General features: G+C 43.5%; 1 protein-coding gene across 2 annotated transcripts in view; it reads right to left on the bottom strand.

Annotated features, from left to right (window-relative positions):
• Positions 1-25,009, bottom strand: part of LOC112264983 (oxysterol-binding protein-related protein 10-like) — a 131,078-nt gene that overhangs the window by 2,977 nt on the left and 103,092 nt on the right. The window contains exons 8-12 of one of the 2 annotated variants that reach the window (XM_042295740.1): positions 9,653-9,802; positions 8,836-9,331; positions 1,648-1,834; positions 744-926; positions 393-546 (exon numbers count right to left, since the gene is read on the bottom strand). In XM_042295740.1, coding sequence (XP_042151674.1) covers positions 393-546; positions 744-926; positions 1,648-1,834; positions 8,836-9,331; positions 9,653-9,802 — 1,170 coding nt within the window. Of the gene's footprint in view, positions 1-392; positions 547-743; positions 927-1,647; positions 1,835-8,835; positions 9,332-9,652; positions 9,803-25,009 lie in introns of those variants that run through there. The other variant, XR_006078622.1, reaches the window with a different exon arrangement.

Raw genomic sequence — 25,009 nt, 5'->3', positions numbered from 1 at the left:
CATTCAGTATTGCTGTAATTGTCATTATTACAAATAAATAAATAAAATAATTGGCCGATTAATCGGTATCGGCTTTTTTGGGGTCCTCCAATAATCGGTATCAGTGTTAAAATCATAATCGGTCGACCTCTAGTACCAACAACCGGATGTATCCAGTTTTCAGGGACACAGCTAATTCAACCTAGCTTCCTCTGAAAACCGTGTGGAAACGCCGCTCTTTAACTCTAGCTATGTTAGGTTAAGTCAAAGGGAGAGCCAGGTGGAGCCGAGCTCCAGCACCTCATGGGTCCAACGAGGAAAGTAGGATCAACTAAGTTTTGGGATAGGGTTGAACATAATAGCCCCAGCTCAAACCCTGGTTTTATATTGAACCCTGGCTCCTGTAGCCGTACCTTTTTACTGAAATATTTGGGTGTCCAGGGCGAGTTGACTGCAGCTCTCTGCCTCTCCTCCCCTCTCTGGCGCTCCTCCAGACGCCGCTTTTGTTCCGTGGCCTCGTCAATGTTCCCCTCCTTCAGTGACTTGGTGACATGCTGCCATAACCGCCTACACAAACACATAAAGAAAATGTATTTAACAAACCCACCACGCAGCTGACAAGATAGCTATTGTTCTGTATACGCCAAGTCCAGGGAGTCCCTCCTCGTTTCAGTCCTGCTTACTTCGGTTTGGTGCGTAATGAATACCACCCTGGTCCATTAAGGGACCAAAAGTACAGCACCTTGGACCTAGGAGCATCTTACCTGGACTCGTTCCGTCCCTGCTTCTCCACAGGCCGGAGCTTCTTCTTGATGATTGGCAGTTTGGCTGTGTCAATCACTTTGGTCTCCCCGCTGCTATAGGTGAACTCCAGGGTTCCGTTCCACTCCCCCTGGGCCTTGCACACAATGGTATTGGTCGGGTTATGTTTGACCTCTGCGGTCACCCTGAGAGGAACAGGCATGTTCAAATGATGTACTTAGTGGCCACCCATCATTGCTCAACATTACTCTTATGATACATTGTACAGCCGTAGCAATATCGAGACTATGAGGTTAAAGTGCACACTGTCAGCCTTAATTTGAGGGTATTTTCATACGTAATTGGGTGAACCGTTTAGAAATTACAGCACTTTTTGTACATAGTCCCCCATTCCCCCAAAATTAACTTATACAAGTATATGTCCCATATTCCTAGCACGCAATGACTACATCAAACTTGTTGAATGCTTTTGTTTTGGTTGTGTTTCAGATGATCTTTTGCCCAATAGAAATGAATGGTGCATTTGAGCCACTTAGTGTAAATAAGAATAGAATACGTTTGATATTTATGCCTCTAACTTTCTCACTCATCATTATTCACGATTCATTCATGATTATCCATAATCACGGTAGTATCCCCATTAATATAGTAGAAGTGTTTAAAAACATATTCTATTCTTAATTACAATAAAAGTACAGCAAAATGACTATCTATTATTTACCATTTAGTTATATTGGGCACAAATAACATTTGAAATTATGACATTCAAAATCATTTCAATCCAGACCATTCAAATCCTCTCTCAATTCAATGGGCTTTATTGGCATGGGAAACATACAGTATGTTTACATTGCTTTGGCAAGCTCTCGCTTGCTCTCTCACACATACACACACACACAGACCCACCTGTGTACCTTCCCTCCATAGAAAGGCTTGGTGTGGAATGTGACGGTGGCAGAGTATCCACTCTTGGCACAGTTGATGGTGACTTTGCCACCCAGCTCCACCCATGGCACGGTGAGGATGGAGCGGGCGTAGGCACAGGGCAGAGTGAACACATACTCCTCGTCATGCTCCAGGAGGCATAAGGTCCCTGGGGAGCAGAGGGGGAAATATCAAATCAAATTTTTGTCACATGCTGCCCGAATACGATTACCGTGAAATTCTTACTTACAAGTCCAGTTATGCATTAGGGGGCGCTATTAAAATTTTGGGATGAAAAACGTTCCCGTTTTAAACAAGATATTTTGTCACGAAAAGATACTCGGCTATGCATATAATTGACAGATTTGGAAAGAAAACACTGACGTTTCCAAAACGGCAAAGATATTGTCTGTGAGTGCCACAGAACTGATGCTATAGGCGAAACCCAGATAAAAATCCAACCAGGAAGTGCCGCATTTTTTAAAAACCGCCTCATGCCAATGACTCCTTATATGACTGTGAATGAGCTACGAATGAGCTTACATTTTCCACGTATTCCCCAAGGTGTCTACAGCATTGTGACGTCTTTTTACGCATTTCCATTGAAGAATAGCCGTAAGGGACCATATATAGCAAGTGGTCACATGGTGTCTCCCGCAGAAAATCTTGCGTAAAATACTGAGGTAGCCATTTTTCCAATCGCTTCTTATGAGAAACCAATTGCCTCGACGGATATATTATCGAATAGATATGTTAAAAACACCTTGAGGATGGATCCTAAACAACGTTTGCCTTGTTTCTGTCGATATTATGGAGTTAATTTTGAAAAAAGTTTGGCGTTGTAGTGGTAGCATTTTCCGGTCGATTTCTCAGCCAAGCATGATGAACAAACGGGAGCTATTTCGCCAACAAAAATTATATTTTTGGAAAAAAGGAACATTTGCTATCTAACTGGGAGTCTCCTGAGTGAAAGCATCCGAAGTTCTTCAAAGGTAAATGATTTAATTTGGTTGCTTTTCTTATTTTCGTGAAAGTGTTGCCTGCTGCCAGCAGAGCTAGCATAGCATTATGCCATGATAAACTTACACAAATGCTTGTCTAGCATTGGCTGTAACGCATATTTTGAAAATCTGAGATGACAGTGTTGTTAACAAAAGGCTAAGCTTGTGTTTGAATATGTTTATTTCATTTCATTTGCGATTTTCATGAATAGGAGAAGTTACTAGGGGTATTTATGTCCGCTGCGTTATGCTAATTCGTGGGGCTATGATTACGCTCCCGGATCCGGGATTGCTTGTCGCAAGAGGTTTTAACCAACAATACAGTTCAAGAAATAGAGTTAGAGTTAAGAAAATATTTACTAAATGAACTAAAGTAGAAAATGAAATAAAAATAACAATAAAATGACATAACAATAAGGAGGCTGTATACAGGGAGTACTGGTGCCGAGACTATGTGCGGGGGTACAGTTTAGTCGAGGTAATGTAGAGGTAAAGTGACTCAAAGAGTCAGACCAGATAAAGGTCAGCATCTCACTGGTTCAAGTCTGGTTCCAGGCTGTTTCTACCTCTTCCAACCATTGTTCATGTTTGGTTAAGACAATGAGTGACAACTGACACGGAGTTGACATGATAGCACAAACAGATCTGGGACCTGGCTATACTAGTGTATACTAAGTAGCCAAGCGCCAGTCACTAATTTACACCAATGTCTAATAAAACTGTACATTCCGTAGAATAATGCAGAAGATTTTGCAGAGACTAGAAGGGAAATACTGTACGTGGAAAAAAATCCTTTGCAAGACACAGTATCTCCAGACCATAAATATACTCCTCTAGGATGAAAGATACAGTATCTCCAGACCATAAATATACTCCTCTAGGATGAAAGACACAGTATCTCCATACCATAAATATACTCCTCTATGATGAAAGATACAGTATCTCCATACCATAAATATACTCCTCTAGGATGAAAGACACAGTATCTCCAGACCATAAATATACTCCTCTAGGATGAAAGATACAGTATCTCCATACCATAAATATACTCCTCTAGGATGAAAGACACAGTATCTCCATACCATAAATATACTCCTCTAGGATGAAAGATACTGTATCTCCAGACCATAAATATACTCCTCTAGGATGAAAGATACAGTATCTCCATACCATAAATATACTCCTCTATGATGAAAGACACAGTATCTCCATACCATAAATATACTCCTCTAGGATGAAAGATACAGTATCTCCAGACCATAAATATACTCCTCTATGATGAAAGACACAGTATCTCCAGACCATAAATATACTCCTCTAGGATGAAAGATACAGTATCTCCAGACCATAAATATACTCCTCTATGATGAAAGACACAGTATCTCCAGACCATAAATATACTCCTCTAGGATGAAAGACACTATCTCCAGACCATAAATATACTCCTCTAGGATGAATTTTTTCACTGGGTAGAAAAATGCCTGTGAAATGTTCTTCATTAGTGTTGGAGTTGAACAGAAAAAAAAGTGCCTCGTTAACAACATTAAATGGTGGGATCATCAACCAAGGTTTTCCCAGTTACTCCGGCAGAACGGCGGACACCCACTGTGCACAACCCCGCGTCGCCCCATGCATTGATTTCTCTCCCTTTGTGATGTTCACAGACACATCTCTTGGGGTTCATGGACTTGATTCCCCGTAAGGGAGGACGCTATAAAGTGAACTCTGACCTACAACATCTCTTCACCTATATCACTGTACATTCTGTTTGGTCATATAGGACAAATGAATAATCCCACCAATTTCTGCTCCTCTGTGGGTTGACACTATTGCTTTCATGTCTTACTCATGAAACCAATCATCTTCTACTACAAAAAAACCTATGGGGGTTATCACGTAAAACCCTATAGTGAACCACAGGGAAGCATAGTGAACCACAGTGAAGCATAGTGAACCTCAGTGAAACATAGTGAACCATAGGGAAGCATAGTGAACCATAGGGAAGCATAGTGAACCATAGGGAAGCATAGTGAACCATAGGGAAGCACAGTGAACCATAGGGAAGCACAGTGAACCATAGGGAAGCACAGTGAACCATAGGGAAGCACAGTGAACCATAGGGAAGCACAGTGAACCATAGGGAAGCATAGTGAACCATAGGGAAGCATAGTGAACCATAGGGAAGCATAGTGAACCATAGGGAAGCATAGTGAACCATAGGGAAGCATAGTGAAGTATAGGGAAGCATAGTGAAGTATAGGGAAGCATAGTGAATGGAATGGAATTAGCATCCATTCAATGCCATTGCCCTCTACTGTTAACTATCTTATGAGCAGTCTAACTCCTCCCGAATGGGATGGATGGGATGTTAAACAGGTGCTCTGACTCTCTGTGGTCACAAAAGATCCCATGGCACTTATCATAAGAGTAGGGGTGCTAACCCCGGTGTCCTGACTCTCTGTGGTCACAAAAGATCCCATGGCACTTATCATAAGAGTAGGGGTGCTAACCCCGGTGTCCTGACTCTCTGTGGTCACAAAAAATCCCATGGCACTTATCATAAGAGTAGGGGTGTTAACCCCGGTGTCCTGACTACATTCTTAATCTGACTCTCATACCATCACGGTCACCTAATCATCCCCAGTTTACAATTGGCTCATTCATCCCCCTCCTCTCCCCTGTAACTATTCCCCAGGTCGTTGCTGTAAATGACAGTGTTCTCAGCCAACTTACCTGGTAAAATAAGGGTTAAATAAATACAATAAAATACATATTATTGCTAAAAAAAAATAACAAGCAAATTTTGAATACTGCGAAGGAAACCAGACCCCTCAAAAGAGACCCCAAAGCGAACCATCTCAAGACGTGGTCCGAGTTCGGTTCGCTTGAATTTCACGGTCCGGTTTGCTTGTCGAGCTCCCCTGGTTTGCTTGTCATTATTCCTGCACCACGCATTAGACTACTGCAATAAACCCACATTAGTGCCAAAGTCAAGAGAAGATGACAGTTGTGCAGGTTGGCAAAAAAAATCAAAAACATGCTGTTTTTGGTTAGGCCTATTGATTAGTCACCGTCAAGGATGCACAAACATTCCAAGAGAGCTTCACAAGCTGCTTATTCGATTGTGGGGGTTGAATAAGGGTGAAAAGACGACAACATATTTGGTGAGAATCACAACATAGGGAACTAAATCCATTCCAGCTCTTAAGGGGACGGTAGCCTACATTGGGTGTACAATTTCCCATTACAGCATTATTTAATCTGCAGTTATTCTTCTGCTATGTATTCTGTTACCAATATTTACATGTTAATAGTATCTTCTGATTAACTAAATGCAATCTATTAACTTCCAAAATGTAAGTAGGTATATGGTATATCTAGCTGTCCGATAACACATTCTGATGGAATAGCTTGTCCTTGCACTTTATAAAAACCCAGAGTGCATTGCGTGAATGTTGGAAAAAGATCTGGGTTCCTTTCTTAAACAGAGCAATGTAAATGCAAAGAGGAACTCGGACCACAAAATAGGTGAAGTGAACTGTCAAAGGCAAGGGAAGTGTGAACACAACGACAACTTAGTTGTTTTGCTTTATTTTACCACCAGAGTTCACTTTAGCGAGGAATGAGATCTGTATGTGAAAACACTAATTGAGTCAGGAGAGAAATCGTGTGGAAGTTCATCACATGACTGGGCTGGCATATACTCGTTTGGCTATATTTCAAGTGGGAAACATTTCCTTCACAATCGAGCCCTCTCCTCGACCCTTTGGTCTTACCTTGTCCAACTCTTCATACTGTGTATGCAAAGTGCTGTACTATATATCCAATGTCACTGAATGAATACACATGTTTACCTCGCCATCAGACATCATCTTAATCAGCACCAATCAATGCAGCACAAAATATCATCCGCTTAAAAAAAAAGCATTATATTTTCATTAGAGGCACAATACTCAAAAGATGCCAAACCACACAGGCCTCTAAATGTGAGAGGGTCACCATTGTGCTTCAAAAGCAATCCCAAAGTGAATGCACAAACCCTGTGGTATGACTAGGCATTAAAAAAAAGGTACGCCTGAGAATATTTTCTGGCCGTGGTGAATCAGTATAACATGTATACAGATTCAGTCTATTCTGTTCAAGGGCTTCCTGTATTCTGTGACTCATTCAGAAAGGCCTACATTGTGGCGTCAAGAGGGCAGATAGAGGACTCATGTATTGATTGTCATCAGAGAACTTGCATACCCTTCCATAGGACTATGCACAATGGGTAGGTACAGAACGAGAGTAAAAACTGGCTGCAGTAATCACCATTGTTGAAAGGTTTTAAAAACAATTCTAATTCATGCAACAGTTGGACAATAGATGAAGATACTCCAAACTTTTACAATGAAAAGAATCCATCAGATAATGACTGCATTAAAAGCACATAAAACATTTTCCTGTCAGGGGCAAATCATTTATGGAGCTCAAGGATTTGTGGGAATTCAGGAATTACAGTTACTGTACAAATCTCACTTTTTTTTCTCTCTAAAGGTATCGGGGATTTTTTAAATATTGTGTTAAAATAAAAATAATAGTACTCTAATTTGCATAAATACATGGGGTATTGATTTTGCATATATTAACATAAAGGAGTGGAACAGTGCTGCAACCAGCCTTCCTGCACTCACCTGCTCTGTCTAGGCCTTCCTGCACTCACCTGCTCTGTCTAGGCCTTCCTGCACTCACCTGCTCTGTCTAGGCCTTCCTGCACTCAGGCCTTCCTGCACTCTGCTCTGTCTAGGCCTTCCTGCACTCACCTGCTCTGTCTAGGCCTTCCTGCACTCACCTGCTCTGTAAAGGCCTTCCTGCACTCACCTGCTCTGTCTAGGCCTTCCTGCACTCACCTGCTCTGTAAAGGCCTTCCTGCACTCACCTGCTCTGTCTAGGCCTTCCTGCACTCACCTGCTCTGTCTAGGCCTTCCTGCACTCACCTGCTCTGTCTAGGCCTGCACTCTGTCTGTCTAGGCCTTTCTGCACTCACCTGCTCTGTCTAGGCCTTCCTGCATCTGTTCTGTCTAGGCCTTCCTGCACCTGCTCTGTCTAGGCCTTCCTGCACCTGCTCTGTCTAGGCCTTCCTGCACTCACTTGCTCTGTCTAGGCCTTCCTGCACTCACCTGCTCTGTCTAGGCCTTCCTGCACTCACTTGCTCTGTCTAGGCCTTCCTGCACTCACCTGCTCTGTCTAGGCCTTCCTGCACTCACCTGCTCTGTCTAGGCCTTCCTGCACTCACCTGCTCTGTCTAGGCCTTCCTGCACTCACCTGCTCTGTCTAGGCCTTCCTGCACTCACCTGCTCTGTCTAGGCCTTCCTGCACTCACCTGCTCTGTCTAGGCCTTCCTGCACTCACCTGCTCTGTCTAGGCCTTCCTGCATCTGCTCTGTGTAGACTGCCTCATTCATTACAGTCACGTTCTGTTGCATAATTCAACAAGTGCAGGATATCCTCGGATAGAAAATCAACACGCTTGGCTCTAGATTACTCCTCTCCATACATACTTTACATTGTTTGCGAAATGAGAAATAATATAACTATAATCCGAGTCTTCATTTTCAGGAGTTTTTTTGATTTCAGCGCATCTAATTTGTAAAATAATTACTTTTTTCAATTCCACAAAAAAAAGACCCCCCCATCAAAATAAAGTTGTCTCTCTTCTCTTTCTTCTGATGTAAGTGTGGAGACGATGCGTTTAGTCCCACACTAAGCTTTAGCCTTCTCATAGCTGCAACGGAAAGACAATGTATTCCATTGAGACCATTTCATGGGTGTGTTTGACAGGTCATTACAAGCATTTCCGTGGTCAGAACGTTAAATGGGGGGGAACAGACAGAGGCACAAGCAAGAGTATGAAAGTAAAGTGAAAGCAATCAAACCAGCGATATTTAAGTGACAAGACTTTTGCACCCCTCAAACATAGGAAATAGATGGCTGAAAAACACAGCTCCTCAGGTGGCAGGAACATGCGCGTTGCCAATCCCATTCAAACTGCCACCAACTGTATCTCCGTGTATATTCCAAAACATGAGCATAAGCTTAAGAAAAGTGTATGATTTGAACTCAGTCATGTACTTATGGTGTCAGCTTTTAGCTGAGCCTCAACGAACCCGGAAGCACATATTTTCACTCACCTTCCCCTATCATGGACACACCAATGGACATGCCCATGAACTTGCTTCTCGTCCACACGTGGGCATTGACACACATCCTCCTCTCTGGGCACTCGCAGTAGAACCCTGAGACAGGCGGGTGGTGTGACACCTGCTCGGCCATGAAGCGAACGCGGTAACACTCGCTCCCCGACGGACCGTCCTGCGGTTGGGTGTTGTTGGGGACCCTGGAGGCTGGTTCCCTGGGGCCCTGAGACCTGAGGGGCCTCACTCTGTCCCGAGGCACCTCCCAGGAACAGTGGAAGGTTTCGCCCAGTGCCGGGTTGTAGGGCTTCTTGGCCACAGCTCCTTTGCGGCCCTCGTGGAAGGCGGTAAGATAGTACTCCACGAAGCGTACGATGCGGTCCTCCGCCGTGGCTCCAGCCGTGATGGACAGGAACATGTCCGGGTGGGCCATGAAGTTAGCGTACATCTCCAGCAGGGAGCGTTTCTCCAGGATGAACGTGGGCAGCACCACCTGGTAAACAGGGCGGGAGGCGACCATTAAACTACATGAGGGAGACACTTCACTAGTGCTGATAGGGAACGGCACTAGTCATCATTTGAACTAAAAGCTTTTTAATTGTCCTTCCATGACTGTTTTGATGCCATTGATGATCATATTCAACTGAGCAGGCTAGTGAAATGGGCATACCAGTACATAACTGTAATCTGTTCTTCCTAAAACAGGACATTCCATTCCTATTCAGTCAGTGAACCAGTAAACATTGTTGGCCATACCAGCTCTAACATTCCAAGGAAAAGACATGGAGAGAGCAGAGAGCGTTGGCTGTCTTACCCGGGTGAGGTCCATGCCCAGTTTGAGCTGGGAGAGGAGGTGCAGGATGATGCTCCGCTGGTCGTCCAGCACTCCCAGGTCCTCTTCCTCATTGTCCTCCATGTCAGTCACCTCCTCACTGGGGCTGATGGCCTCCAACCCTGCTGGGTGCTGCAGGAACAACAGAGAAACTGTTAGACTTAGGGTAACATGGTCTGACATAAGTGACAACGTCTCCCTGGTAAATGAGGTCTCCTGAGTAGGGCTGTTGTGGTCATGAAATTTTGTCAGCAGGATATTGTCATGCAAAAGACTCCCAGGTCTCACAGTAATTGACCATTAATTAACAAATACTTTTAGCATCTCCAGGCCTCCACAAAAATGGAAAGGATTTTTCCCATTACAGTGCGCATATGACGTGGCTATATTGAGCATAAAAGTGATCACTCGAAACCGGCGGCGTAGGGCCACGGCCTACCCAGGCCACGGCCTACCCAGGCCACGGCCTACCCAGGCCACGGCCTACCCAGGCCATTTTTGTGTATTTATTTTATTACACTTTTAAAAGAAATGCATGTGAGATTTATTTTCTATGGGTAATTTCTATATAATGTAACAAAGAAATAGTTTGTGACAATCAAGTTGACTTCCGACTATTGGTTACATTTTTTTTTTTTGATTTATTTATTTATTTTTTGTTACCCCTTTTTCTCCCCAATTTCGTGGTATCCAATTGTTGTAGTAGCTACTATCTTGTCTCGTCGCTACAACTCCCGTACGGGCTCGGGAGATACGAAGGTTGAAAGTCATGCTTCCTCCGATACACAAACCCAACCAAGCCGCACTGCTTCTTAACACAGCGCGCATCCAACCCGGAAGCCAGCCGCACCAATGTGTCGGAGGAAACACCGTGCACCTGGCAACAATGACATGCTAGTTAGTGTCCTTGCAAAATTTGAATCCTACAAGGTGACCCATGGGCCTAGAAGTCATGGGACTGTGTTGAACCAAGTCCATGGTTATGCAAACATGGATTTTATTGAAAGAACCCGTGTGCACATGTTAAAGTGTTCATAGATATTGTTCTAATGTGTGCAAAGCAGGATATTTGTGACGACCCTCCCACTCTGTCTGCAGTATTCTTTGTTCTTGTTTCCTTATTAGGATGCCGGTGGGCGGAGTTGGGAGGGTCGTCAGCTTCATGGGAAACACCTGGGCCAGGTGTCTCCCAGGATAAATAGACCTCTTCCACATTCATGGGAGAGACTCTCTCCATGCAGACACCTTTGTAGATTGTGTTGTGGTTCTTGGTGGCCTTTTGTTTGTTTGCTTTGGCACCGTTCAACACCCTGCATTCTCACATTCATGCATGCAAAACACTCACTTACACTACTGATTACTGATTACACACACCATTGTATATTTTCCTTAGTTGCTTTAGTTAATAAATATATATTTTGTTACTCCTTATCTCCACGTTGTCTCCCTTTGTTACGGGCTTTGAGCCGGTTCGTGACATATTCAACTCGGAGGGCATAGAGAACCCGAAGAGGCAATCAAGAAAGGTAACTTATTAGAAATCTTCAATTTCATCTCAAAGTATGACTCAGAAATACAAAACAGGCTTAATGAACTACCTCGCAATGCCAGCTTATGAGCCCTGAAAATCAGAACAAGTTGCTGGAGTATGCAGGCAGCATCATTGTTACTGTGCGGGATAAAAGATGGAAGTTCATTCTGTGCCTTCCACGTATTTTGCCATACTAGCAGATGAATATGAAGATCAAATCTAAACGAGAACTTAATGCTGTGTGCATCCGATACATTCATGCTGGAATGATGAAAGAAAGGGCTGTTGGGTTCATGGAAACCACTGATTAGTCTGCACAAGGAATTTCTCAGAAAAGACTTGGCGTTGCAACCCCTGGAGTTGGATCCCACTCTGCGTGTGGGTTTTCGTTTCGAGCTTCAGTCATGTCAGGGAACAGAAGGGTACATGTCCTATTAAAGCAAACATTTAAGCAAGCAGTATATGTGCATTGCAACTCCCACCGTTTGAATTTGGTTCTGTGCACCGAGGCCAAAAGTGTCGGGGCACGTCAGTACTTTTTTTTGAGACAGTAATACAATATGAATTGAGGATGCTGAATTCACTGTTATTATTCAGCAGTTGAGTCGGGAAATGAACATGGGGAAAGCTTGACTTTTCCTCCATAATGAGTGTACTTGACAGCTGCCCTGATGATATGTTCCCTAATATAAACTCTCTGTTCAGGATCATTGTTACACTTCCAGTGACATCACGCAGTGTGGAGAGACTTTTCTCAACAACAACTAGGATGAAACATCGTCTTCGCACATCAGGGACAAGTGCCTGGCTGAACCACTTCAGTTTGCGGTCTTTGAGCGTCAACTGACAGATACATTGGATTACGATGAAATCATCACCGTAATAAACTCAAAGCCTCGCCGTCTGCGCCTTGTGATGTAGGTCACGCCTTATGACACGTCTACTAAAAGGTAAGATACCTTTTTATAGTACTACTGCCCGCCGTGCTAGAAATGGTAACATCAAATACAGGCTTGTTTGCCCATCGAGATTAAAGTGCGCCTGGTCTAAAGTTACTGTCTTAATATGCTGGGATAGGTAATTATTTGTATATGTAACGAGGTTGCGCCAAGTACTATGCACTAGTATAAAACGATTGTATTACGAAATAATATACGGTGCACATCGCAAAATAAATGTAAGAAACAAGTAGAAAAAATACCTATCCAAATTTTTTCAACAAAAAAATCTGGCTTCGCCCATGCTTGAAACAGGTCCTATATATGCTATATTTAGAGTTATTTGGCAACTTTAGTTGTGAATGACACAAACCTTAGAATGTCTTAGAAATCAAAACGGATATGGGCTGCATGGTGCGACAATAGGCTAGTGATGATTTGATAAAGAAGCTAAATAAAAGCTTGGGCTCGTTTCCTTGCCTCAGTTCTCTCATCAAGTGATTTTCACCCATCAGACTATTCTCAATTTAATCTTGTCTTTACTAATATGTACAATTTGTTTCAGGGGGAAAAAGTAATGTCATGTGTATGCACTTGAATAGGGAATGGAGGGCACGAGCTTTCCCGCTGGTCGGTTTTGTAGGCTACTTCGGTCTTAATAGGAGCTGTGTTTAATACCAGCAGCTGAGAAATAAATGCAAGAACACTTATTTCACTCCAATCATCAACCACTGTTTGAGGAGTATGCTCTCGCTGCCCAACAGGTGATATTCCACCCAAACTCTGTATGCCATGGGCTCTCCAACCCTGTTCCTGCCGCTACCCAGTGCTTTATTTGGGAAACATCGAGAGTAACATGTTTCCGCAACTAAACACATTTCACTAAACTGTTGACATCCAGTCTGTGCGCTCGAGAAAATAATAAAGGATATAGATAGATAGATAGATAGATAGATAGATATATACACACACACACACACACACATACACATACACATACACACTGCTCAAAAAAATAAAGGAACACTTAAACAACACAATGTAACTAAGTCAATCACACTTCTGTGAAATCAAACTGTCCACTTAGGAAGCAACACTGATTGACAATAAATTTCACATGCTGTTGTGCAAATGGACTAAAAAACAGGTGGAAATTATAGGCATTTAGCAAGACACCCCCAATAAAGGAGTGGTTCTGCAGGTGGGGACCACAGACCACTTCAGTTCCTATGCTTCCTGGCTGATGTTTTGGTCACTTTTGAATGCTGGCGGTGCTTTAATTCTAGTGGTAGCAGGAGACGGAGTCTACAACCCACACAAGTGGCTCAGGTAGTGCAGCTCATACAGGATGGCACATCAATGCGAGATGTGGCAAGACGGTTTGCTGTGTCTGTCAGCGTAGTGTCCAGAGCATGGAGGCGCAACCAGGAGACAGGCCAGTACATCAGGAGACGTGGAGGAGGCCGTAGGAGGGCAACAACCCAGCAGCAGGACCGCTACCTCCGCCTTTGTGCAAGGAGGAGCACTGCCAGAGCCCTGCAAAATGACCTCCAGCAGGCCACAAATGTGCATGTGTCTGCTCAAACGGTCAGAAACAGACTCCATGAGGGTGGTATGAGGGCCCGACGTCCACAGGTGGAGGTTGTGCTTACAGCCCAACACCGTGCAGGACGTTTGGCATTTGCCAGAGAACACCAAGATTGGCAAATTCGCCACTGGCGCCCTGTGCTCTTCACAGATGAAAGCAGGTTCACACTGAGCACATGTGACAGACGTGACAGAGCCTGGAGACGTCGTGGAGAACGTTCTGCTGCCTGCAATATCCTCCAGCATGACCGGTTTGGCGGTGGGTCAGTCATGGGGTGGCATTTCTTTGGGGGGCCGCACAGCCCTCCATGTGCTCGCCAGAAGTAGCCTGACTGCCATTATGTACCGAGATGAGATCCTCAGACCCCTTGTGAGACCATATGCTGGTGCGGTTGGCCCTGGGTTCCTCCTAATGCAAGACAATGCTAGACCGCATGTGGCTGGAGTGTGTCAGCAGTTCCTGCAAGAGGAAGGCATTGATGCTATGGACTGGCCCGCCCGTTCCCCAGACCTGAATCCAATTGAGCACATCTGGGACATCATGTCTCGCTCCATCCACCAAAGCCACATTGCACCACAGACTGTCCAGGAGTTGGCGGATGCTTTAGTCCAGGTCTGGGAGGAGATCCCTCAGGAGACCATCCGCCACCTCATCAGGAGCATGCCCAGGCGTTGTAGGGAGGTCATACAGGGACGTGGAGGCCACACACACTACTGAGCCTCATTTTGACTTGTTTTAAGGACATTACATCAAAGTTGGATCAGCCTGTAGTGTGGTTTTCCACTTTCATTTTGAGTGTGACTCCAAATCCAGACCTCCATGGGTTGATAAATTTGATTTCCATTGATAATTTGTGTGATTTTGTTGTCAGCACATTCAACTATGTAAAGAAAAAAGTATTTAATAAGAATATTTCATTCATTCAGATCTAGAATGTGTTATTTTAGTGTTCCCTTTATTTTTTTGAGCAGTGTATAAGCACCATGGGACCACGCAGCCATCACACCGCTCAGGAAGGAGATGCATTCTGTCTCCTATCGATGAACGTACTTTGGTGCGAAAAGTGTAAATCAATCCCAGAACAACAGCAAAGGACCTTGTGAAGATGCTGGAGGAAACAGGTACAAAAGTATCTAAATCCACAGTAAAACAAGTCCTATATTGACATAACCTGAAAGGAAACTCAGCCAGGAAGAAGCCACTGCTCCAAAAAAAAACATTTAAAAAAAGCCAGACTACGGTTTGCAACTGCACATGGGGACAAAGATGGTAAGTTTGGAGAAATATCCTTGGTCTGATGAAACGAATTAGAACTGTTTGGCTATAATGACCATCGTTAGGTTTGGAGGAGAAAAGGGAACGCTTGCAAGCCGAAGAACACCATCCCAACCGTGAAGCACGGGGGTGGCAGCATCATGTTGTGGGGGTGGTTTGCTGCAGGAGGTACTGGTGCACTTCACAAAATAGATGGCATCATGAGGGTGGAAAATTACGTGGATATATTGAAGCAACATCTCAAGACATCAGTCAGGAAGTTAAAGCTTGGTAGCAAATGGGTCTTCCAAATGGACAATGACACCAAGTATACTTCCAAAGTTGTGGCCTACAAACCTGACTCAGTTTACACCAGCTCTGTCAGGAGGAATGGGCCAAAATTCACCCAACTTATTGTGGAAAGCTTGTGGAAGGCTACCCAAAACATTTGACCCAAGTTAAACAATTTAAAGGCAATTCTACCAGATACTAATTGAGTATGTAAACTTCTGACCCACTGGGAATGTGATGAAAGAAATAAAAACTGAAATAAATCATTATCTCTACTATTATTCTGACATTTCACATTCTTAAAATAAAGTAGTGATCCTAACTGACCTAAGACAGGGAATTTGTACTAGGATTAAATGTCAGGAATTGTGAAAAACTGAGTTTAAATGCATTTGGCTAAGGTGTATGTAAACTTCCGACTTCAACTGTAGGTCTATGGGCTAGGCTACATGAGGTGTGCGACTAGGATTTGAAAATGTCGCAAAAAAAGGGCAAGCTGTTTTTTGCTTACTGCACAAGCTGGGCATCATTCACAAGTGATAAACTAATATTGTCACACATCAGACTATTCTTAATTTAGTGGTGTCTTTACATTCGCCAGGCCCACTGGCTCCAGGTCATCTAAGGGTCTCTGCTGGGTGGAGCCCCGCCTTGTCTCAGCTCACTGGTCACCATGGCGACACGCTCCAGCAGGTATATCTCACTGGTCACCCCCAAGGCCAGTTCTTCCTTCGGCTGCCTCTCCTTCCGGTTCTCTACTGCCAATGACGAGAGCGAACTGCAAGGATCACTAAAGCTGGAGACTCATATCTCCCTCACTAGCTTTAAGCAACAGCTGTCAGAGCAGCTCACAGATCACTGCACCTGTACATATCCCATCTGTAAATAGCCCATCCAAGCTACCTCATCCCCATACTGTTTTTATTTATTTATTTATCTTGCTCCTTAGCACCCCCAGTATCTCTACTTGCACATTCATCTTCTGCACATTCTACCATTCCAGGGTTTAATTGCTATATTGTAATTACTTCACCACCATGGCCTATTTATTGCCTTACCTCACTTCTCCTACCTCATTTGCACACACTGTATATATACTTTTCTATGTGTTATTGACTGTATGTTTGTTTATTCCATGTGTAACTCTGTGTTGTTGTTTTTGTCACTTTGCTTTATCATCTTGGCCAGGTTGCAGTTGTAAATGAGAACTTGTTCTCAACTAGCCTACCTAGTTAAATAAAGGTGAAAAAAAAACATATACTATATAATATATGGATGAAATTAGTTATGATTTAGAATGGACCATTATCATGCACCTGTTTTGAGGTGCACCTGTCATGGGAAGAAAAAAACACATGTCGTCTATGCACTTAAATAGTGAATGGAGGACGCTTTTCCCGTGGCTCATTTTCATGCCAGCCAGGTAGGCTATACTCCTGTTGTAAAGATAAACAATGTGCTTAATATTAGGAAAGTTGAGAAATAAATATAGTAGGCCTAGCCTATAGAAAGCTGATGGAGTCCTCTTTTTAGTAGAGGCCATCACTCTGTTTTCTCACGCAATTGCATAGCCTATAGAAATGTTATGCAACATGAGCTCATGGGCTCTCATGAAGTGTTTGATTAGATTTTCAAATACTTTTGCATCGATGTCAGACTGATTAGAGGGACAGTACCAGCCTAGGAAGTTAAGCAGGCTACTATATGACCAGTAGCAGCATCAGAGCTTGGAGAAGCCTAATTACAGCGACTTAAAGGTCACGTGGAGTCAGACTGCCTTCATGACTGGTGTGGCGGTAATACAGTCACCCTAACAGTCCTACTTCTGACCTCAATGGGACTTCCTGGATAAACAAAATATTCAAAAACGATTGTACATATACATGGAAGTCATAACATCTATCACTGAAGGGTGTTATGCCTGACATTGTCTGGAGAACCCAGATAATCAGTGTCCATTTTCTCATACCGATCCCCTCCTTAGTGTGACAACATTGGACACATCCACAATTAGAAGAGGACTCCATTTTTGCTTTTGCATTGTCTTATTTTCATTGAAAATCCAAGCACTACATAAAGTCCCATTCATTATTCAGAGAGTAGATACGGACCCATAAGAGCAGAGCCATAGGACAGAAGGACCCATTAAATAGGAATATGTAAATACCAGGCAGGGAACGCAACCAATTCCATTGTTCCATGCACCGGTTTACGGTTTCCTTCCTTGTAATGATGGTTCAGCGACACGCAGGGGGTCGAGGTATGCCTCGGAGAATTTCCCTGAGAGTGCACTGCCTGATTCCTTCCAATAGCTTAGTGCCCTTCAGCGCTGCCCGGACCTACAATGCCTTGACAAGGCTTTGATATAGTTGAGATGTTGCAGTGAACGTGGACAGGGTTGTGTCGTCCGTTAAAAGGTTAAAAAGAAGATCTCCTGCAGTAACTCAGGGAAGAAAAAAGAGCCCATTGTATAATGCAAGAAAGTGCTCCAGTGGGCAACAAAAACTGTCTTCTCCTCCGTCTCCTTTTTATTTATTTCTCTAACAATGACAAGTGTGCATCTGACACGTGACAGACTGCCACCTAATGTCACCAAAAATGTCACTGAATGTAGAACAGAATACGGTTGTTAGTAGCAAGAAATGACAGCCTGCAATGCCTTATACAAACAGAATGAACCATTACTTGGTAAATGCACACATGACCTAACACTCTCAGGCATATTACACACACACACACACACACACACACACACACACACACACTACCTTTAAACACCCTCACTTACGTTGCATGGTTGAGAAGATACAGGCTTGTTCTCAGTGCAGCTGGAGCTCATCTCCAGTAGGCTTTTGTGTATGTGTGAAAGAGACACCGATTAGAGACACACAGATCTAACCCACCAGGTGTCCACAAAGTCCTGAAGCAGAGTTTCTACCCACCGCGTCACCGTTGCAGAGTACTACAAATAGAAAAACCCCCACAATTGTACCTTTGGAGCGATATTCAGTTAAAGCTCCTTCAGCCTCCTTTCCTGACGACTTGTTGTGCTGAGAGAATGTTGTGCAGAGGCAGAGTTGCCCTGCTGAAGATGAGACATGCGCTGTGGTGTTGGTAAGACCCCAGTCTAGTGCGTGACTAAGAGAGAGAAGAGTTCAAGTAAAGTGCTCTCTCTCGCTCTCCTCCCTACCTCTCCCCTACTCCTTCTCCCCTACTCCTTCTCCCCTACTCCTTCTCCCCTACTCCTTCTCCCCTACTCCTTCTCCCCCTCTCCTTCTCCCCCTCTCTCCTGGCTTTCACATGATACATGATGGTGTGTTTGATCCACACCATCTCCTTTCTCCCTTTCCCTCTCTCCCTTCTCCCTTTCTCCCTTTCCCTCTCTCCCTTTCCCTCTCCCCCTTTCCCTCTCTCCCTTTCCCTCTCTCCCTTTCCCTCTCTCCCTCTCCCTTTCCCTTTCCCTCTCCCCTTTCCCTCTCTCCCTTTCCCTCTCCCTTTCCCTCTCTCCAGGCATCGGGGAGTGTGTGGGCGGAGAGCTGGGATAGGGGGGAAAGTTTGCTCATGCTCTCACTTCAAAAAGGCCAACTCTTTTTTTTTTTCTCCCTTGACTTGAGCAGACTAACCTTTTAGGTCTATTCAACACCCACCTCCGTCCTTCTCATCCTCCACCAAATGCCATGACATCCCCCGATCGCTGGTCCCGTCCCTCGCCCATTGCAGGTGAAGAGGGCCAACATCACACTTCTATACTGACCTTTTGATATAATGGAAGTGTCCTTGTTTCACCTTTTCAGCACATAACTAGCCCACATGCTTTTTTTCTGCTCTGTTCCCCTTGGTTTCACATGCTGAAGAATTAGATCCTTGGAAACACAGTGAGATGTCAACTTTGTTGTGGTAAATAAAATGAAAATGAAATGGTTCAGTCAGCCGGAAAAAAAAACTTCTCCATTAGTCCTGAGCAAGTTCTTTTGTTGTCTCGGGAATTGCTCACTTAAACAGCTGCTCCAATTTCAACTAATTCCAAAACAGAGAATGGATCAGCCTCAGAGCACATGACAGACACTGAAAACACTAGTTCATACAGCAGAAACGTACAATCTGTTTGGATACCGACAGATAAAACAGAAGCAGGGGGAATTCACAGCGTGGCATGTTGATCAGCACAGAGGGAAAAGAGCTGCACTGTCTGCCTCTCCAACCCTGAGAAATATCCATAGAAATGGATCCTGGATCAGATATGAGCTGCTCATTGACCATATTTATAAAGCGTCTCAGAGCATTAGTGCTGATGTAGAATCAGTACCCCCTTGTCCATGTAATCTTATACATTTTGTTTTAAAAGGGCAAAGCTGATCCTAGATCAGCACTTCTGCTCTGAGATGCTTTATAAATATGGGCCCAGAAACGGTCACTCCTGAGCATAATGTAGGTAAAACAATGAGACAATTACTTGGATGGGCTCAAACAAGTGATGACTATTAGACCCCATATTGTTTACCTATTGTGGCTGTCTATGCAGTCAAACTGTCCAATAAAGCCATCTTTATGTCAGGAGCCATAGACGTGTTCCAATGGAGAGGTCATGTCAGGACATATGTTATACTTGTTTCACTTCTTTTTAAAAAAATCAGATACCATTATAGCAGTTACACTTCTCCCCAAGGTACCAGGAAGGAATTGCAACAACAACAACAAAAAAAACAGAGACAAAATCCAAGACAAAGAAAAGCACAGATGAGCCCTCGAGGTTGACGCAAAAACAAAATCTAAAATAACTGGAGAAAAGCATCCAGACAGAGCGTGAATGAGCGCACATCTCTCCCATCTTCTCCCCAAAATTACAGTACCCCCCCACACATCTGCCATACTCACACCCTTGCTCCTGTCTGCCTCCCAACCCTGCACGAATGTTGAAACGTAAAGAAAAAAATATATGGTTTTGACCATTTTTAAGCTGCCTTGTTGGTCAGTGTGTCAGGCCAAATGCAACATCTAGGAATACCAACACGCTTGCTACTCTTCTTTGTCCCTTTCTTTCCAAGCTGCTGCTGCCCGTCTCATCCCTCTCCCTACTAGCAATGCCTGCTAACCTCCACAGGCAGCAGCCATGTCAAGACCACGGGTCTCCGCTGCAACCTCAAACAGCACAGGCTGCTGCCCAACCAAAACAGACCGAGGGTCAACTTGCATACAGAACAGCCAAGAACATATGCACAGGGACATGCTACTTGGACAAATTAACGTATTTGAAACTTAGACCATACGTGCATCTAAAATCTACAGATCCAATGCCAAGACTAGACTGAGATCTTCAAGGATCACGGATGCATTGACTGGATCAATGCCCATGTCAATAGAGCTTGCTAGTATCAGACCTAAATATGTTCCTGTGGAAATGAGGCAAGTAAAGCTGGGAGCAGAACCTGGCTCCTTCATTTATAAAAAATCACGGGGAGTTTCATCAGCGAGGCATTTAAGGAAGGGAGCGTTGCTCATATACACATGTTGAACTGCACAGTACGTACATACGTACGTACGTACAGAGCCTGGCTCCTTCCTTCCTTCCTGTGCACACACACACACACACACACACACACACACAGAGAGATCAAAGATATTCCACTGGAGATCAAAGATATTACACTGGACTGAATCCCATTTTCTTACAGTGCATCATTAGTTTCTCCCAGTGTCACGATTCTAATTAATGTGGCCGATAGTTTGAGATAATGGTTTTAGACTAGATTTCCACATTATTTATCATACAGTAAAAAACAAATATTTAAAAAATGTACATTTAAAAAATGTGCTGCTATGTGTGGTTCCCATTCAAATCAAACAGCTCATCATGACGAGTACGGTGACAGAGTTTAAGGACCCTGGACATCAAGGCAGCTGAACTGGCAATGAGTCAATTATTTCCATTTCGCTCACAGCTCTATGTTCTGTCTCAGATAAGCCAACATTTATGTGAAGGTTAGTTTCACATTTGGATATTTCCAAAGTCTTAGTTGCTCTGACGTAAAAACCTGAGTAAAGCCACACAAGAGAGATGAATTAAAGTATAACGATGGCATTTCACACCACACACTTGTACATGTATGTGTGAAACAGGACAACTATAAGCCCCCCATATTTGAACAACAACTCAATCCCGTAGCGAGAGGATTAGCATAGAAACATCTCCCCCTCAACCCCTTTGAAAACACAGGGCTGTCAAAACAAAATACAGAACCAAATCTCTAATGACTTTCTCTCAGAAGACAGACAAAACAGAGAGAAAACTCGAAATTGAGACTCAGACAAAGTGGGTTTTGAGACCTCTGAAGTCTCTGAGCCATCTCAGCCAAAGTAATGAGCCTTCCAAACACAGAGAGGGACATGTTGTCAGAGCTTTGAAGTAAGACTGAAATGAGACAACTTTGAGGAAGTGTTTATATGCTGAACAAAAATATGAAACGAAACATGTAAAGTTTTGGTCCCATTTTCATGAGCTGAAAAAAAAAGATCCCAGAAATGTTCCATACACACAAATTTGTTTACATCCCTGTTAGTGAGCATTTCTCCTTTGCCAAGTTAATCCATCCACCTAACAGGTGTGGCATATCAAGAAGCCAATTAAACAGCATGATCATTACACAGGAGCACCTTGTTCTGGGGACAATAAAAGGCCACAAAAAATGTGCAGTTTTGTCACACAATTGCCACAGATGTCTAAAGTTTTGAGGGAGCGTGCAATGGGCATGATGACTGCAGGAATGTCCAACGGTGCTGTTACCAGAGAATTGAATGTTCATTTCTCAACCATAAGCTGCCTCTGTCATTTTTATAGAATTTGGCATTACATCCACATGGCCTCACAATCTCGCCAGCCCCTCCACATCCGGCTTCTTCACCTGCTCTGAGGAGGTGGAAAGGGACCATGCACCTTGTGACGGGGGGCTGAGGATGATTTCTATCTGTAATAAAGCCCTTTTGTGGGGAAAAACTCATTCTGATAGGCTGGGCCTGGCTCCCCAGTGGGTGACGAGGGCCCACCCATGGCTGCGCCCCTGCCCAGTCATGTGGAATCCATAGATTAGGATCTGATTTCCTTCTATGAACCGGAACTCGGCAAAATCTTTGAAATTGCGGCATCTTGTGTTTATAGTTTTGTTCAGTATAATATTATATTAGGTCTCAGTGACAAGAAGCATTGAGAGAGTTTAGTAAGGAGTGTAGATAAATTACTCAGGCTAAGTCACAGGTGGCTCCCTCTACCCGCCAACCTGTCTGAATGACGTTTGAGGGAAGAGGCTGGTGAAGAGCCTGTGAAGGGTTGTTGTTTTCTGACAGGGATCTTGCTTACGGGGGATGATACTTTCGTTTTATTTTCTCTCAGAAATGAAAACTGACTTTTTGTTCCACTCCCTTAACGAATGGTATTTACTGTGTACACAAAACATTAGGAACACCCATGATGTCATGGCTTTAGACGCTTCTGATAGGCTAATTGACATCATTTGAGTCAATTGGAGGTGTACCTGTGGATGTATTTCAAGGCCTACCTTCACACTCAGTGCCTCTTTGCTTGACATCATGGGAAAATCAAAAGAAAAAAATTGTAGACCTCCACAAGTCTGGTTCTTCCTTGGGAGCAAGGTACCACGTTCATCTGTACGAACAATAGTACGCAAGTATAAACACCGTGTGACCACCCAGCCGTCACTTACAAATGTAAATGAGAACTTGTTCTCAACTTGCCTACCTGGTTAAATAAAGGTGAAATTAAAATAAAATACCGCTCAGGAAGGAGAAGCATTCTGTCTCCTAGAAATGAATGTACTTTGGTGCAAAAAGCGCATGAAACAAAAATAGAACTGTTTGGCAAGGGGGAGGCTTGCAAGCCGAAGAAACCCATCCCAACCGTGAAACACGGGGGTGGCAGCATCATGATGTGGGGGTGCTTTGCTGCAGGAAGGACTGGTGCTCTTCACAAAATAGATGGCATCATGAGGGAGGAAAATTCCATGGATATGTTGAAGCAACATCTCAAGACATCAAACCAAGTTAAAGCTTGGTCGCAAATGGGTCTTCCAAATGGAAAATGACCCCAAGCATACTTCCAAAGTTGTGGCAAAATGGCTTAAGGACAACACAGTCAAGGTATTGGAGTGGCCATCACAAAGCCCTGACCTCAATCCTATAGAAAATGTGTGGGCAGAACTGAAAAAGTGTGCGCAAGCAAGGAGGCCTACAAAACCTGACTCAGTTACAACAGCTGTCAGGAGGAATGGGCCAAAATTCACCCAACCTATTGTGGGAATCTTGTGGAAGGCTACCCAAAACATTTGACCCAGTTAAACAATTTAAAGGCAATGCTATCAAAATTCTAGTTGAGTAAACCATGAGTAAATCATTATCTCTACTATTATTCTGACATTTCTTAAAATGAAGTGGTGATCCTAACTGACCTAACAGACAGGGAATTGTTACTGGGATTAAATGTCCGGAATTGTGAAAAACGGAGTTTAAATGTATTTGGCTAAGGTGTATGTAAACTTCCGACTTCAACTGTACATCTAAAAACTCAAGCAAAACACCTACAAACTGCCTGGGGTACTAACAAATGGCCAGACAAGTGTTAAGACGGGCCCAGTAGTGTTTTGGGGTGAACTTCCCCTTTAAACAAAGTAAACATCACTAAAATATTGTATTCTGAATACTCTGTGATCCTTTGTTTTGATTACAAAGCCCTGTCCAGGTCATTTGGGACAGCAAATACATGTTGTTCAGTCATTATCCAAGTTTCAAAGTTACAGCAAATACATGTGTTGTTCAGCCATTATCCAAGTTTCAAAGTTACAGAAAGTACAGATCCATTTCCTTGCCTCTCTGGTATGAGGAATTGAATGAAATAGCTGTCATTATTTCTCTACTAGCAATCTACTCTGCATACAGAATAGTGATGCTGGGACTATTGTATTATACCTGCCAAAATATTGCATGGGGTATTGGAAATGCATAAAACCACCTGATTTCTGCTGACACCAGCACTTTAAATCCCATTTTTCCTCGGCACACTCTTACCCCCTGCTAGATGAAGTGCTTTCTCCTGATGTTAAACGCCATTTTAAACATCATGTTTTTACTGCTTCTGTTCTTCCTGAATCAGAAGAACAAGTCTAATGACTGATGCTGCTTTAAAAAACAGAGAATAAGCATAGAGTCAAGAGTGTATGGAAACTCCAAGAGCTACACACTTCACCTTGGCTCGTGTATGGGGTTACAAAGGCAATGTCACAGACGAGTCAAGGTGTGAACGGACTATATAGTAATACTGCATGAATCTCCTTGCATTTTAGAGCCATCAAACCACATATTCTGTGACACAGACACTTATATGTCCTACAGTAGGCCATAGTATAGCCTTTAGCCCATAATGAGAATGGCTGCCAAAGAGTAAAAAGAACCTCAGCAAAGTAGTATGATGCTGTGGCTCCAATATACACTGCTCAAAAAAATAAAGGGAACACTTAAATAACACAATGTAACTCCATTTCAATCACACTTCTGTGAAATCAAACTGTCCATTTAGGAAGCAACACTGATTGACAATACATTTCACATGCTGTTGTGCAAATGGCATAAACAACAGGTGGAAATTATAGGCAATTAGCAAGACACCCCCAATAAAGGAGTGGTTCTGCAGGTGGGGACCACAGACCACTTCTCAGTTCCTATACTTCCTGGCT

The sequence above is a fragment of the Oncorhynchus tshawytscha genome, linkage group LG13 (assembly GCF_018296145.1).
Source record: "Oncorhynchus tshawytscha isolate Ot180627B linkage group LG13, Otsh_v2.0, whole genome shotgun sequence".
NCBI classification, from domain to species: Eukaryota; Metazoa; Chordata; class Actinopteri; order Salmoniformes; family Salmonidae; genus Oncorhynchus; species Oncorhynchus tshawytscha.
Note: the sequence above shows the minus strand (reverse complement) of the source record. Positions and strands in the feature narration are given on the sequence as shown.